This window comes from Myiozetetes cayanensis, unplaced genomic scaffold (genome assembly GCF_022539395.1).
Source record: "Myiozetetes cayanensis isolate MyiCay16 unplaced genomic scaffold, myiCay2020 scf31, whole genome shotgun sequence".
Classification (NCBI taxonomy): Eukaryota; Metazoa; Chordata; class Aves; order Passeriformes; family Tyrannidae; genus Myiozetetes; species Myiozetetes cayanensis.
This window is the reverse complement of record NW_026087533.1, coordinates 1825507-1841667: the sequence shown is the minus strand read 5'-3', so window position 1 is coordinate 1841667 and position 16161 is coordinate 1825507. Positions and strand designations below refer to the sequence as shown.

The 16161-nt window shown below is 48.5% G+C and overlaps 1 protein-coding gene across 7 annotated transcripts in view; it reads right to left on the bottom strand.

Annotated features, from left to right (window-relative positions):
* PUM1 (pumilio RNA binding family member 1) overlaps positions 1-16161 on the bottom strand; it is a 75237-nt gene that overhangs the window by 11622 nt on the left and 47454 nt on the right. For all 7 annotated transcript variants that reach the window (XM_050326121.1, XM_050326123.1, XM_050326124.1 and 4 more), the window contains exons 11-16: positions 14355-14493; positions 12746-12889; positions 11155-11451; positions 9127-9363; positions 1880-2147; positions 392-521 (exon numbers count right to left, since the gene is read on the bottom strand). In XM_050326121.1, coding sequence (XP_050182078.1) covers positions 392-521; positions 1880-2147; positions 9127-9363; positions 11155-11451; positions 12746-12889; positions 14355-14493 — 1215 coding nt within the window. The remainder of the gene's footprint in view (positions 1-391; positions 522-1879; positions 2148-9126; positions 9364-11154; positions 11452-12745; positions 12890-14354; positions 14494-16161) is intronic.

Here is a 16161-nt window from a genome sequence, read left to right as displayed (position 1 = left end):
GTTTCTCTTCTTCCTGAATACTGAAAGCTCAGAGCAGCATCTCTGAAAAATCTTGGATTTACATCTCACAGAATCCCAGAATGGTTTGAGTTGGAAGGGACCTTAAAGCTCATCTCATTCCAACCCCCTGCCATGGGTAACCTGACACTGGAAGGTCACATCTCCTGGACATGGTGCTATTTATTCCTCCACCTTTTTGCATCTCAAAGAAAAATGATACTTTCCAGCTGAATCTTTATGAGTCCCACACCTCAGTGACTCCAGCAGGAAAGATGCAACAGCCTGTGGGGAGATGACCTCAGTCCTGACAGTTATCCATGGATTTAGCCTAATGGCAGGGTTTCCATAAGCACATCCAGTACCTCAGGACAGCAGGGGAACGCAGACTTACTTCAAAGAACTTCTGGATGACGTAATTTCCAAACACATCCACCATGAGCTGATAAGCTGCCTGGAGGATCTCGTTGAACACCAGCTGACGCTCTGCTGGGGTGGCACGTTCCAGTTTCAGCTGAATGAACCTGGAAAACAGGGCTGCTGTGATGCCACTGGCACATCTGTTCATTCAAACCCTCCCAAAAGCCTCACGAGCGCGTTCCAGAAACCACCACGAAAAATCCTATTATAATATGATAATGAATTGCTCCTTTCATTAACCAGGACTGTCCTCTTAGAAGTTAAATACCCAAATTTCAGAAATTTAACTGATCCACAACTTGCAAAGGTCTCACAAACCACATCTTTCAAACACAGTTGCTCTAACCAGCCATCTGAGAGCCTCGGGGTGGTCACAGCCATGAGGTTCATGGACACACACCACTGTGGGTACCCCAAAAATCTCCTCATTCCAAGCAAAGCAGATCTCAATGAAGAGGTACAGGAAAGTCTCGTGTCCAGCTGGCTCTTTATAATGAGTTAAGCTGTGCCAGTGGAACTAACAAGCAAATTACAGAGCAGGCAGGCTCCTCTCTAGAGGAGGAACTCCTGCTATGGGCACTTGTACCCAAGCTTTGAGGGGTCAGTGTGCCACAGCTTGGCCTTCTACACCTCCTACTCCTCATTCCACCTCTCTGCTTTGGGACTGTATGGGTAGAAGACCCTTCTGGAAGATTTATTACAAGGAGATCAAGGCTAATATTGCTTAGGAGGACTTTGCTGCCTGGAAGAGGCATCTTCCCCAGGGAACAGCTTTAGCTGTCTTCTCCTCCTGTATTCTAGAGAAACTCTCCTTGGTATGAGGAAAAGATAAATCCTTGCAGACACCTTTGAAGGCTTCCACAGAGGGTGGGGTGGGGATGATAAAAGCCCTGAGAAGAACAGGGGGGCACGTCTTTCCCCAGGCCTGGTGTCAAGGTTAACATTAACTGTAACAATGTTCCACGCCCCTGTTACTGCCCATAGGAAGCTTCTTTTGTCTCAAACCGCCGGGAAGGTTTGGATACTTCTGAGCCAGGTTCTTTTTTACTACATGTAACTCTTGTCCTTTTTACAGTTACAGTGTCTTTCAGGACATTTCACCACACTTAGTTCTAAACAGGTTTTTGTTGTAGATTGAGGCACTAACACAGCCAAAATAAATGCTACGTCCAAGGACAGCAGTACTGGTATGTTAAACAATTAGTGCAAGAGAAGAGACAGAAGAACTTAAATACTGCAGATGCAGAAAGCATGCCCAGCAATACTGACAGTTCTTTAAAATGCTGATTTCTACAAACTAACGTTTCCTTTCCTCTCCAACGTTTGCATTTTCGACCTCGGAAATAAATGTCCCTACAATCCTTCCCGCTGCCCTGCATTCCGGAGGTACCCGAGCGCTCTCCTTGCTCACAGGGCCTCAAACCACAACCGACACACCAAGCCCAAAGGCTCTCAGCCCCACCTGGAGCCGTGCTGGTCCTGGGAGAACTCCATGATGTGGCCGGCGATCTCGCGCAGCTGCAGGTTGGGGTAGCGGTTGTTGCGGAAATCCTCGAGCAGGCGGCTGCGGCCGGAGGGCATCACGTCGGACATGCCGTAGCGCAGGCGGGACGAGGGGAACAGGGTGCTGCTGGGGCTGAACAGGCTGGAGGCACTGCTGGCACTGCGGTACTTGGCCTCGGCGCCCGGGGCCGCCGAGATGTAGCGCCCGCTGCCGTTCGTCAGCCCCCCTGCGCGGGACACAAGCAGGGCCGGCGTCAGTCCCGACCGTCCCGCTCCCAGCCACCCCCTGCCCACCACACGGGCTCTCTGATGTACAGCCAGGTGGAACTCCTTCACGGAAAGGGGGGGTGGACACTGGAATTGCTGCCTCGCCCTAATTCCCACTGTACGTGTACTGCCTGCTGCTGTTCATCAGAGCACGGCCACAACGAGGGGGATTGTCGTTCCCAACCATCTGAATCCTAGTTACTCATTTTCCACCGTGATGGGTTACTGGCAGTCAGCCAGGCAGGGATCCCAGGTGGAATTCCTTCACAGAAAGGGTGGTCAGACATCAGAAAGTGCTGCCTCACCCTAATCCCCACTATTTATAGGAAAAAACCCTTGGTCTGTTTATTTTTGACAGCCCCACTGATAACCTAATTTGCATTTGATTCCAAAGACTTTGCTTGACAGGAAGAAGAAAGTAACATCAGTGATGATAATTTGTGTATTTTTCTAACATACAGCTCTCTGTTATAGATTAGCAGAGCTACAGGCCCTTCTGCTGCAGTTAAATTGGGTGTATCCCTTACCAGACATCTTCATTTAATGACGTGGCACCCAGCGCTCTGGGCTGGGGGACAAGGTGGGCACTGGGCACAGAGTGGACTCCATGGGCTGGGAGGGCTTTTCCAACCTCAGAGACTCTGGGATTCTGTGAAGTCTCCCATCAAAACTCACTCCAAAGCACCAGCAGAGGATTTGGTTGGTGGGGTGTGCTTGGAGGGGGCAGTGGTGTGGGGTCACCCAACAGGGGACAGTCAAAGGTTGAACTCGATGATCTTGCAGATCTTTTCCAACCTAAATGACCCTATTTTAGGATTCTCAACAAAGCTGACAGAGCTGCCCCCAAAATAATTTAGATGGGAACGTGTCCAAGATCATTCCTCAGTATGGCACTGCTGGACTAAATCAGGAACAGCAACAAACTGCAGGAAAGGACTTTGATGATCCTGGTGTGTCCCTTCCAACTCAGGATCCTCTCTGATTCTATGACTCTATTTAGTGACATGGAATCTACAACTATGACAGACTGAAACAAGTCTTGTTCCTTGCTCTGTTTCCAAACTGTCTGAGCCAGTCCAGTGTCAATCCCATCACTCCCACTTTTGGCTAATTTGCTCTTTCCAATGATCTTCACCTCCACCCTCAGGTTTTTCTCACCTATCCTGCTGCTGTGCCAAGGACTGATTTAAAAGAAGAGTTTTAGGGGTGGGGGACAGAATTAAGGCAACATAGATAAGGACAAGGCAACTATAAAAACTGTGGATAAAAAAACTCCAAATCACTATTAAATATGGGTGAGTAACAATAAATTAAAATCAATAAACAAACAGGGTTTAAAATCCTGTGCTTTCACAAATGGCCTAAATATCTGCACCTAGGTTGAGAGAGATGCTGTGTTACCCCAAAACATGAATATGGGGAACTGGTGATGGTTCATCACAGCAAAGTGAATGGTTGACAGGAACCAACCTAAATCTTCCAACACCGTTTCCTTGTCAGTGGCTTCTCAGGATGTGTTTCAGTGCTGAGCAGAGCACTCCTCCCTCTCCTGCAGGGCTCGGGATCCCTCTGCTGGTCACAGAGAACAGGAGGAGCCAGCAGGGATTTTCCTGGGTGGAACCAAGTCCTCCCAAGCAAAAGGTCCTTATCACATGGGAAGCTGCCACCTGCAAGGCCTGGGTGAGGCAGGGGGGCAAATCCCAGGGAAATAAAGCTCCCAGGAGTCTGTGCCAAGGAGGGAAGATCTCCAAGGAAAGCTGGGCAGGGCTGGCTGCACAGAACAGACCTGCTCCTGGCAATGACAGGGGCTGGAATTAAAATATTAAATAAAAGAGGGCTGAGGGAGCTGCACTCCTTGGCCATCGACACCTGAAGGAAGATCCCATGCAGGAAACACCACATGAGAATTGTGGATCTGATAACAACCTGATTAATTATTAATTATGACCTCTGTGGGTCCCTTACAACTGAAGATATTCTGTGATTCTACATCTCTGAGGTGGGTAAATGTCACTCTGGAGCTGGTGCCAAACCTGCCCTTTCCTGAGGAAGAGACTTGAGAGTTTCCTGCTCAGCCCTTTGCTGCCTTGGCCATCACCTCCTTCATCTGGGACTCCTCAACTGAGCAACAGCTCTGAAAAGCCACCTGGTGATATTCCCTACTGCTGGAAAGCCCAGGATTTTCAAAGGACAATAAAGCACCTCTGAGGTAAAGGAGATCCAGCAGAGACAAGCTGAGCAACGGGGCACTGACACTTCCCACGGCATTTGAAGATCTCAGAGTTATCACTTGTTTGAAAGCCTGGAGCAAAAGTCAGGAGTGGAAGTGGAAAACTAGTTCCTGATCTCTGCAGATGGCTGGGAGAGGGGAGGGTTCAGCACTCAGGTTCTGATCTCCTGGGCCTTATCTCTCTGTTAAGAGGGAAAGCACAGCCTGTACAGAAAGTCTGTCAGGGGTTTTCTGAGAAATCCACCAGCATTTGGAGATTCAAAATAAACCACAAATCACTTCAGTTTTCCACCCATCTCTCTCTCCTGATGGAAATGGTGACTGCAGTTCTGCCCATGATGTTCAACATCATCCTGGGAATTAAGAGTCCCTGTGAGGGACAGAGTTCCTAAATCACACATTTCCTAAATTCTGAACCCCACCAGTCACCCACCAAAGGCCAGAGATGTTGGGGTGCCTCCAGCTCCTCTGCCAGGGTGTGGTTGGGAATGTGACTTCTTCAGATCCCAGATTTCAGTGGGATCTTATCAATACTTACAATGAAACTGCTCCTTCATCCCCCAGGCTGGGAGAGCTGGGGGGGTTCCCCTGGAGAAGAGAAGGCTCCAGGGAGACCTGAGAGCCCCTGGCAGGGCCTAAAGGGGCTCCAGGAGAGCTGGAGAGGGACTGGGGACAAGGCATGGAGGGACAGGACACAGGGAATGGCTTCCCACTGCCAGAGGGCAAGGAGAGATGGGATATTGGGAAGGAATTGTTGGCTGGGAGGGTGGGCAGGCCCTGGCACAGGTTGCCCAGAGAAGCTGTGGCTGCCCCTGGATCCCTGGAAGTGTCCAAGGCCAGGCTGGAGCACCCTGGTCAAGTGGAAGGTGTCCCTGCCCATGGCAGGGGTGGAGTGAGATGAGCCTTAAGGTCCCTTCCAGCTCTTTGGGATTCTATGACTCAAGAGCAGGAGGTTGGTGGTTCCTCAAGCTATTTGGGACACAAAGGTAGAAAAAAGTACCTGGGATATGTCAGGAAAAATCTGTATCTGGGGAAGAATAAGGGTCATGGATTCTGCTGGAGACTCCAGGGTGGACACACAACTCATAATCACTGCATGGCTTTTGAGCAGTTCCTATTCTGAACTGGTAACTCCTCTCAGGGGTTGCTGGGACTCTGGGGACAGACATTAACCTGGAAAAATTACTGATTCCAGGAGGGGAAAAAGGCACAATGAGAGGATGAGGCAAAAAGAAATCACAAGGGAAGCAACACAAAAGCTGCTGTATGAAGACAAAGGACTTTTTAAGCAAGACTTTTATAAGGCCCTTAAATTGCTCTGCAAGGCAGGAGTTCTTGGAATGAGGAATGTGAGAACAATTGGGAACAAGGAAGATGAGAAGATGGCTCTGTGGGAACAGAGGGGGAGCAGCCAGCCCTGCTGCTGTCCCTGTAGAGGAACCCCCAGGGCACTGCCCCAACCTGTCCCCCCAGGCAGCCCCACAGCCCTTCCAGGGGGTCACAGCCAAGTGGTTAGCAACTCCTCAGCCAGTTTTCTCAAAGCATCCCTAATTTACCATGTGTCTGTATCCTTTTCCTCACACTGATCCTGCCTTTTAAGTGACAGGCTGACTACAGGATGGGGCAGCTCTTACCCAAGCAGTTCCTGCAAGAATATCACAGAATTAATATCATTACTTATCTACTGATCCCCATTCCAAACTGGGGTTAAACCCAGAGCCAGACACATCCAGCCCCAGTTTATTGGGACCACACCAGCCACACACACAAGGGCTGACAAAATCTACTTGTGGGACTGCAGAGAATCATGGAATGGTTTGGGCTGGAAGGGACCTCAAAGATCACCCAGTCCCACCCCTTGCCATGGGCAGGGACACCTTCCACTAGCCCAGGTTGCTCCAACCCGGCCTTGGACACTTCCAGGGATCCAGGGGCAGCCACAGCTTCTCTGGGAAATCCATTCCAGGGCCTCCCCACCCTCACAGCCAGGAATTCCTTCCCAATATCCCACCTAAATCTACTCTCTTTCAGTTAAAGCCATTCCCTGTGTCCTGGCACTCCATGATCCAATGTAACCTGTCCAACAATAAATTAACTAATTAAAACCCCACGCATTCAATAATTTAAAATCTCTAACTGTGATCAATCCTGGGGAAGCAAAGCCCCTGCTGCCTTTAGCTGAGCACTGAATCCACCTTGGAATACCAGGCACAGATTTAGCTCAGCCCTCCCCCTCCAGCAGCTCTTCCTGTAAGAACTGCCTGGGTGGTTATTTCAGGTACTTGTGATTTGCCCAGACATTTCACAAGGTCACTTTACAGCACCAGAAAAAAAAAAAAAACACAACTCAGCTTGATAAATCCACACCATTTTTCACAACTCTGAGCTCTCAGGGAGTCAGGAGAGCCAGAGTTGGCTCTTTCCACACATCACCAACCCAAGGAGTGATTGACTCACACACCATGAGACACGACAAAGTCAAACCCACAACTCACACTGCGTTCAGGCAGGGATTTGCTGATTCCAACTCAGGTTTAATGCCAACTGTGTGTCACTGTGTAACCCTGAAAACAAGAGTTTCTTGAAGTGCCTCCCCCAGGTTGTCTCCCCCCACACAGCCCAGGCAGGACGTGGTTCTAAACCCCACTGCTCGTATTTCCCTTTGTGCAAACAACACATTTGGGTGTTCCCATCTGTGCCTTCTGTTCTAGATATTTAGAAACTACCCGCATCCTCCTGATCCCAACCTACTGCTGGTATCACTCCCAAATGGAAAAGGAGTTTCTTATAAGGAAAAACGACGTCTGTGCTGTCACAGAATCATGGAGTGGTTTGGGTTGGAAGGGACCTCAAAGATAATCTCACTGCAACCCCTGCCATGGGCAGGGACACCTTCCACTAGCCCAGGGTGCTCCAGCCTGGCCTGGGACACTTCCAGGGATCCAGAGGCAGCCACAGCTTCTCTGCCCAACCTGTGCCAGGGCCTCTCCACCCTCAGAGTCAGGAATTCCTTCCCAATATCCCATCTAACCCTGCCCTCTGGCAGTGGGAAGCCATTCCCTGTGTCCTGTCCCTCCATCCCTTGTCCCCAGTCCCTCTCCAGCTCTCCTGGAGCCCCTTTGGGCACTGGAAGGAGCTCTCAGGTCTCCCTGGAGCCTTCTCTGCCCCTTTAGAAGTATCAAACTTTATTTTATAACCAAAGGAAACTACAACTCCACTACAGGTGAAAGAGAAAGTTAAGGAAAGTCAAATGATCTTTCATGGATTTTAAGGTGAAACCCCCACAGGTTGAGAGCCACTCCAGGTGAGATTTCACTTGCAGCACCACCAAGCACAGAGTCAGCCATGGAGGGAACCTGGCTCCAAGGGGAGGAGTATTTTGGGAAGGTGGAAACCCCACACTGACCCTCTGGGGCACAGCCCATTTGTGTGAGTGTTAACTCCAATGTCTGTCCAGAGTTTGTACCTGAACAGATCAACCTTCCTCTGATCCAGCTTTTCAGATTCATTCCTTTGTTTGCTGCAGGGGCAACTGATTTTTTTCTAAGTGCCAGATGTGGAATCTGGTCCCTCCTCAGCACTAATTTATTGTGGCTATTTACCTGTCAGCCCAAGGACTGAACAGCTGCATAAATAAAGCCAAAACCCTTCCAAGTTCTATGAAAGCTCTGAACAAGCACGACTGTAAATCTAAATCTGATCTCAAAAAATCACATTCATTCCTATTCCAGCTAAACTACAGCCAGCATCAAATTTATCACACATGCATGTAATAAACATGATAAATACAGTGTTTGCTGAGGGTGTATGTGCCTGGAGAACTGGTTTGATAGCCAGAAGTTTTGTTAAATCCAGCAGATACATGACAGAATAAAAAAAAAAAAAAAGTGGGGTTTTTTTTTGAGCAAATGCTAAAATTACCTGGTGCAGGTGCAACAAATAACCTATTTTGTTTATTTATGAGGAAATAACACTTCAGGAGGTTCAGATGAGCACTGCTTTATTATTTAATATCTGCTTTATTTATTTTAAAGATTTATTTAATGTAAGAGCTCTGGGCCAAGCAGAAGCTCTTCCAGAAGGTGCAGCTGGTGTCAAGTCACGTATCTGACCAAAATTAAGAGGATTTCTCCCTGGCACTAAAATGGGCTTTTTGAAAAGGCCACATTGATGGGGAATTTCCCAAAGCAAACTCCCCAAATCCTCAGCTAAAAGCTGAGCACTGCTCCAGACAAGACTGGTTAAAAGCAGAGACTGTATTTCAAGCTCATTATTGCTGTAAATTTAATGGGTATTTTAAAACATCACATTTAGAACCATGTAAGTCGAAGGCTCAGCCCTCCATGTTTTACTCAATAAGCAACTGGTGCTGTTACCAAGATCTGTGCAGGAAAAACCTGTTTTTCAAACACTTGGAAGTGTCATCCATAGTTCTGAGCTGAGGAAACAAGGAGGCAAAGCAGAACCCTCCTGTTCACAGAGGAATCAGTGCAAGGGACAAACACACCATGAGGGTTGGACTCGGTATTAAAGGTCTTTTTCCTCCTAAATGATTTCTATGATCCTACACAGCTCCTGTTTCAGTGTTTCATCTACTCTTTGTGCAAAAACAGGGAATGAGGGCAGCAGGAATCACCCCCCCGCAAGCAGTGGGATACTCCCACCTTGCCCAAGCAGAGCAGAGCAGGGGCTGGGACAGCATCTCTTACCCAGGTTTAGACTCGAAGATGATCCGTGTGAAGATAAGGAAGGCGGAGGGGTCTGGGAGTGGCCAGGCCCTTGGCTGGGCAGAGGCATTCCCACAGGGCCAGGAGAGGAGGAGAAGCCAAGGCCATTATAAAAACTGTGTCCTATGGGTGTCAAACTGCTGGATGTCCTCTTGTACAGGTCACTGCTGCCTGTCAGGGAGTCCCGGCGGGAGCCGCTGCCCGTGTTGGAGTTGGCGACTGCAAAGAGGAGAAAAAGAGAGGTGTGTGATGCCAACGAGCTGCCTGAGACACCTGGGGAGCCACCTGGAACAGCTCCACCTGTTCTCCTGCAGGTGTTGCAAGTGCCCAGGTGAAATGCATTCATTAATCCTCATGCTCAAGCAGAAATTCTTGGCTTAAATAAAAACCAACAACCCAGTTTAGATCCCATCTGTGCATTTATGGCTTTGTAGTTTTTATACTGATGGAACACAGGGAAAAACACAGCTCCAAAAAAACCCTACAAGATCAAAAAAAAAAAAAATCTACCTAATGGAAGTGACCCACGGTTTTGGACACAAACACTGAGCACTTCTGGGCCTTCAGGAGAAGGTTTGGAATCCTCCACGTGGTTTTTTTCCCCCCAGAAGAACATCCCTCAGTTTAACACCAGATATCAGATCACCCTACAAGCACTGCCTCGTGTTTGTTCTTGGCCATTAGAGCTAAAACAAACCCAACACGAGATTTTATCAGTGTTTATTTAAGAGCCTGTCCAGCTTTGTGTACATTTACCTGCAATCCTTGTGCTCACCCCTTCATTAGATTAGAGAACAGCTCCTGTTTGCCCTGAGCTTTATGGAGATGGAAATCAGAATTCAATTTAACACACAAACCCAATGGATTTTTAAGAGCTGCCTTGATAGGCAAATACAAACTCTTTAAATGCACTGTCAACCTGAGGGGAAAAAAATCAATTTTGCATTAAAATCTTGTTTAATAAATAGTGAAATTGTTAACTGCAATGAACTAATCATTTTTCATGACTGCACACGAGCTCTAGAAGCAGCAGGATCACAGTTTTATTCATTGATTGAGGGAAAATAAGTTTGTGAATCTTGGCACTGAGCAAACCAAGTAATGGAATTCAATTAATTAAATAAACTGAGGTGAAAGAGGCAAATGCTGTGTTTACCTCAAACCAAGATGGTTCAAATTCTCAGGCTGGGCTTAAGAAAAACATTTAGAGTAAGTTTTTATTTAAAACTGTTATTCTATGTAGTGACTGGACGTCCCTCAGCCTGCTCTGATGGAGCAGCTCCAAAGGCACGTTTGAACTTGTCCTTCCCACTGATGAAAGCAGGAAAGTTCAGGACATAATTACTGCCCTGAGAACGAGCAGTAATTAAAACAATTGTTCCACTTCAAAAACAACCCCAAACCTAAGGGAAAAAAAAACCCCAGAACAACACAACATCCAACCCACAGACATCTCCCTGGTTTGGTCTGGTTTGGTTCTGAAAGAAATCTTGGTCTCCAACTGCTTAAAATCAACTCAGACCGTGGATGGGACGTTTCTTGTGACTACAATATGTGACTCTTTCAGTGTATGATGGGCACAATTCCCAGAATAAGGCATGGAAACCACCTCAGATCAGCTTTTTAAAATCCTGAGAAGTTTTTTACCCGTTATTCAGAGGTAAGAGACAGCACAGGGGTGGATACACTCCCTCTGGAGCCAATTCCTGCTAGTCCAGTATCCCCACCAAGCACAGGCAGGGAAAAAATACTTAACAAGGGGCCAACTGGTAATGTGCATAACAAAACAAGTTAATTACTCTGGTGCTTCTAATTATCATCCACTAAAAGAGCTTTCACCAGAAAGTGCTGCAGATTTTCAAAGTCCTAAGTAGGCCCTGGAGGAAAATTTCCACTTAGCCTTGGATGGATGAGGAGAACTCAGCTCAGGAGCTCAGAGTCCCAGTTCCAGTGGATTCCCAGGCCTGTCTGCTGCTCTCCTTTCCCCCTGGAAGCAGCTGCTGTCCTTACCTGCCGTCCCAAATCCTCCCAGTGCCGAGCCCAGCGTGGCCCCCAGGGAGCTGCTGCTCCCAAAGCCCAGGGAGGTGTTGGCAGGCTGGGCAGAGCCCTGAGAGAAGAGGGAGCTGCTCTGGGAATTGCTGCTGAGGGAGTTGTTGCCGTAGAAGGAGCTGGAGGCCAGGTTGTTGGTGGGCTGCTGCTGGGGCTGGGGCTGGGGCTGCTGCGTTCCCAGAGGCCGGAATGGTCCGTTGGTTGTCCCTGCCAGCCCTCCTGCTGCTCCATTGGCCGAGGCCGCGGCCGCCGCGACCGCTGGGGGAGAAGCAATTGGAGAAATTACTTTAAAAAGGCTGAAAAAAAGCCTAAAAGAATCCATTTTCGTCAAATTTTCAGTCAAAACTCATCAGGTTTCTTATAACTATTACAGGTTTGGCTTTTTTTTTTATTCCAGGATGAAAATCTCCCTTTCACACCAAACTCTTTATTTATTTCCCATCCGAGCTCTCCAAGTCTCGCCCAGAGCCCCCAAACACCATCAGTGCCCAGCTGTTATTGCTGATGCTTGTGCTGTTCGAGCTCCACAGATCAAACACAAATGCTCCCTCTCTCCCAAGATCCCAGCTTCCAACTGATACAGTCCCACACTTGCAAGAGTTCCATTAAGAAACACAAGTTTTAAAATCGGTTAAATTGTTCTTTAGCACATGAAATCTGCAGTGCCAAGAACATCCAACCCGAGGGCTCTTGTTCTTCAGCCAGTTCCAAAGTAAAAGAAAAAGCAAAATAAACAAGGGCTACAGGGAAACAATTAAAAGGCCCATTTCATAACCTATTGCTAACACTGGCTTACTCACGGATTCTGGCTGGAAAAGTCCTTTTAAAGCCTTGAACTCTCAAGGAACCCTGATAAATCCCAAAACAGCTCATGGCAAAGGCCAGGCATGGACCATTTCAGGCAAGGTGATCATTTCATAGAATGTGTATCATGGACTGGTTTGGGTTGGAAGGAAAATTAAAGCCCATCCCATTCCACCCCTTGCCATGGGCAGGGACACCTTCCACTAGCCCAGGGTGCTCCAGCCTGGCCTTGGACACTTCCAGGGATCCAGGGGCAGCCACAGCTGCTCTGGGCAACCTGTGCCAGGGCCTGCCCACCCTCCCAGGGAAGGATTCCTTCCCAATATCCCATCTATCCCTGCCCTCTGGCAGTGGGAAGCCATTCCCTGTGTCCTGTCCCTCCATCCCTTGTCCCCAGTCCCTCTCCAGCTCTCCTGGAGCCCCTTCAGGCACTGGAAGGGGCTCTCAGATCCTCCTGGAGTCATCTGAGAATCCTACACTGGCCAAAAGCTTTAGCAGGTGGGAAAGCAGGTCCAGCAGACAAATTTCAATAACTATCACGAAGCTCTATGAAATAATTTGAGTTCCTGCTCCCCTCCCTCTCTGAGGCAGCTCTGAAGGCTCAGCCCGAGTGAGCACACGGGACGTTCTCAACAACAATCCCCGCACGGATCTCAGTGAGGGCAAGTGTGTCATCACAGCCAGCAGAGCCCCAGAGGGTCTGGGGTTGGGGACAGGGCAGCTGTCACTTGGAGGGAGCAGGACTCACCTGCCTGGGCTGCAGAGGAGCTGATGATGACGGGGGCAGGGGCCACGAGGCGCACGGGGGCCCCCAGGCCGTTCCTGGCGCCGGCGTTCACCACGAGGGCCCCGGTTTGGTCGTAATAAGCAGCAGGAGCCAGCACTGGGTACCCTGCAGGGGCAAAGCACAGGTGAGGGGACAAGCAGGGCAGCACCTGGCAGGTCCAGCATCTCCACAGGACTATGGGACAACACCATTTTAAAAGGAAATCTGAAGGGAAAAGGAAAAATCAACAACAGCTCTGCTACTCCTGAAAAGAAAAAAATTAAATCCACGTTGAAGTCCTTGACTTTATAATAAGCAAGACTTTCAGGTAGAGAAGAATTTTTTCCTCTCCAAACCTCCTGGCATTGCCCTCGGTGTAGATTCAGTTATACAGATCAAATAAAAAGGAGTTAAAATAAAAAACCACTATTTCTTTTAAAAGTACGCCTCGTGCTGGGACCTTTCAGATCTGTGAACACCCTGCATGTCCAAGTCCCCTGCTCTGTCAGGGTGCACACACTTGGAACTTGGAAGTTATATATTTTGGAAGGTAGGTATCACAAATCATTCTTTAATATATATAAATAAACACTTTAAAATATGCTGGTGATACACACAGCAGCACACTGTCAGTAGTATATAGTGATTTAGGTACCTTGCTATAGAGTTCTAATTAAATAGAGACATTCAAATTAAATACAGAGCTTCTCCAAGGTGAGGGGAGGTCACAAAGAGAAAGTTCTCTGTAAGTATTTGCCTTGCAAATGTAGATATACACACATATATAAACATATATAAATGTATACTTGCTTTTCCAACATAACCCCAGTAACAGATTTAAGGAAATTTGCAGCTTGCTGAAAACACGCACGTTACAGTTCACTTTGTAACTTAATACAGCAACATTCTCCTTAAACCATTAAAAAAATTCACATTTACAACCATGGGACACTTCCAGCAAAGAGACCTGAAGTCCAAAATAATCCTTTTTCCTTACATTTGACCAGCACATTATTCTAAAAGATGCTTAGGTTTGTCCTCTGCCATTACAATAAATACTCTGAATAACTGAATGTCAGAAACAGCCTCATGGATCAGAGTGAGAATTCCTACAGCAGCTCCTTTCAGGAAGAACTATAAATTAGCATTAAACCTGCTCCTTTTATCCCTTTTCTTTTCCTGTTTTTAAGCAATTAGAAAGAAGCAATCCCAAAAGGATCTGTGCAAGTCAAGCACTGGGCAGGGATGGAGAGCCAAGATGACTGAACAGGACTGAGATCCCTCAGAGCTTTCAAAGGCAGATCCCATAAGCTCAAATGAGCCAAGGGAAAATCCGAAGGCAATCTTCCAATTCTTTGGAATACACGAGTAACCAATGCACCTGTACAGTGGATAACAGTTGTTTTCACCTGGTTCTGAGGTTTTGTGCTGCAGAGGTGGTTGGGGTCACATCGAAACCCCTCCTATACCCACGGACTGAACCCCAAACCAACACCGCTGAATTCCAGGCAAACACGACATATGGAGACACGAGATCCAATTTCCTGGCTCTCCCTGGGCCCTGGAGAAGCCGTTCCTGCCCTGGCCATACCTGGCATTCCCGCTGCCAGCCCCTGGCCGAAGGCGAGGGCGGAGTTGACGGCGGCCGCGGCCACCAGTGGGTCCGTCTGCTGGCCCTGCTGGTTCTGATTGGGGGTCAAGGGACGCTGGCTGGCTCCTCCACGGAGAACCTAAGGAGACAGAGGAACATCCAGGCGTTTATTTTGGGGCCCAGGAGCAAGTCACCATCACCAGGCACTCGCAGGAGCAGCAGGAGCATTCTGGTTGAAGTTGTTGCACCAGTAACGGGTGACACCCTTGACTCCCCTTTGCTCTTAATCAACTTTTCTTGATATTTTTTGATAATACTCATCCTTGGATGGAAGTGTTTACAAGTCATCTGCCCACCCCAGGTAACATCTGGTCTCTGGTAAAGGGCCCTCTTGAGCAGAAACCTTAAAAAGCCCAATTTAGGAGCTGGGGGCTGATGACATGAGGTGACCTGGGTATTTCCAAGCTACCAGCTCCTCTAGAAAAACAGTAACCTGGTGACACAACGTCACTCCTGGGAAATAATGACCAAAGAGCCCACACTGTGTTGTGTCTGGAGGAGCTCTCGTGGTGCTCTCAAAGGGATGATGGCAAAGTGCCCTTTGCTGTAATTCCCTGTGACAGCCTCTGTTTGCCAAAGCCTTGCACTCCAGGGGGTGCAGGTCTGCACCCACCAGCAAGGTCAGCGTGTTAAACCAGCAATCCCTGGGTCCTCAGCACGTCTGGCTGCAAGAGGTGGCATCGTGTGTGTCACCTGACGGAGTCACTAACAGGGAAAAATGACTTTGTGCACGGAGAGGCTGGGAGAGGATGCTGAAGTGATTCAGATGTGCCTAAGTGAGTCTGCTGTCGCTGCCACAGCCTGGAATTCCTGGAGGAGGCTGAGGGGAGACCTCAGTGCAGTTCCAACTGCCTGGACAGGGGCAGAGGAGGGGCAGGACTGAGCTCTGCTCTGGGGGAGCAGGGACAGCCCCCAGGGAATGGCTGGAGCTGTGTCAGGGCAGGCTCAGGTGGCATCTCAGGGAAAGGTTCTTCCCCCACAGGCTGCTTGGGCACTGAACAGGCTCCCCAGGGCAGTGGGCACAGCCCCAAGGCTGCCAGAGCTGCAGGAGGCTTTGGCTGATCCTCTGGGGCACAGGGGGTGACTCTTGGGGCTGGGCCTGTGCAGGGCTGAGGGTTGGACTGGATGGTCCTTGGGGGTCTCTCAGAATTCCAATGGGTGCAGCTGCAGCACTGGAGTGCTCGTGGCTTTTATTAATACACTATTAAGGTGTCATAAGGGTCACAAATCAACTGTCCATAATCATTGCTCCAGGTTCCCAAAACCTCTCCCTCAGCACTTTCAATCCAAACAATTCCTGCTGCATCCTCTTACAGATGCAGGTTTGCATTACAAACACCACTCCTGATCCTACTCACGCCTGCTCCATGCCTATAAAAGTAATGAAAAATACTATAAAGGCTACTGGCACTGATATATTTTATTTTAATAGCCTGGTCCTTTGCAGAAGCTCTCTCAATACGCACCCTCCTCATCTGAAAAGGCCTTTTAGCACCACCCAACACTGGAGTTTGCTTTAGTTTTCAAAGCAGAAGCTCAAAAATTCAGCTGCCAGTTGCAATTTATTCTGCCATTTCAGGCACCCAAGGACCAGAAAGGAGGGCTCTGTGTCAACTGAGAGAAAGGAGCCATCTCCCTTCTGGGCAGCATAACAAACCCACTGTGTTTCCAAGCAGGAAGAACCGTGGGATAACATGAATGAGAAATGTGTGCAAAGCCCTTGTCAGGTGAGGAGCAGCTCTGATCA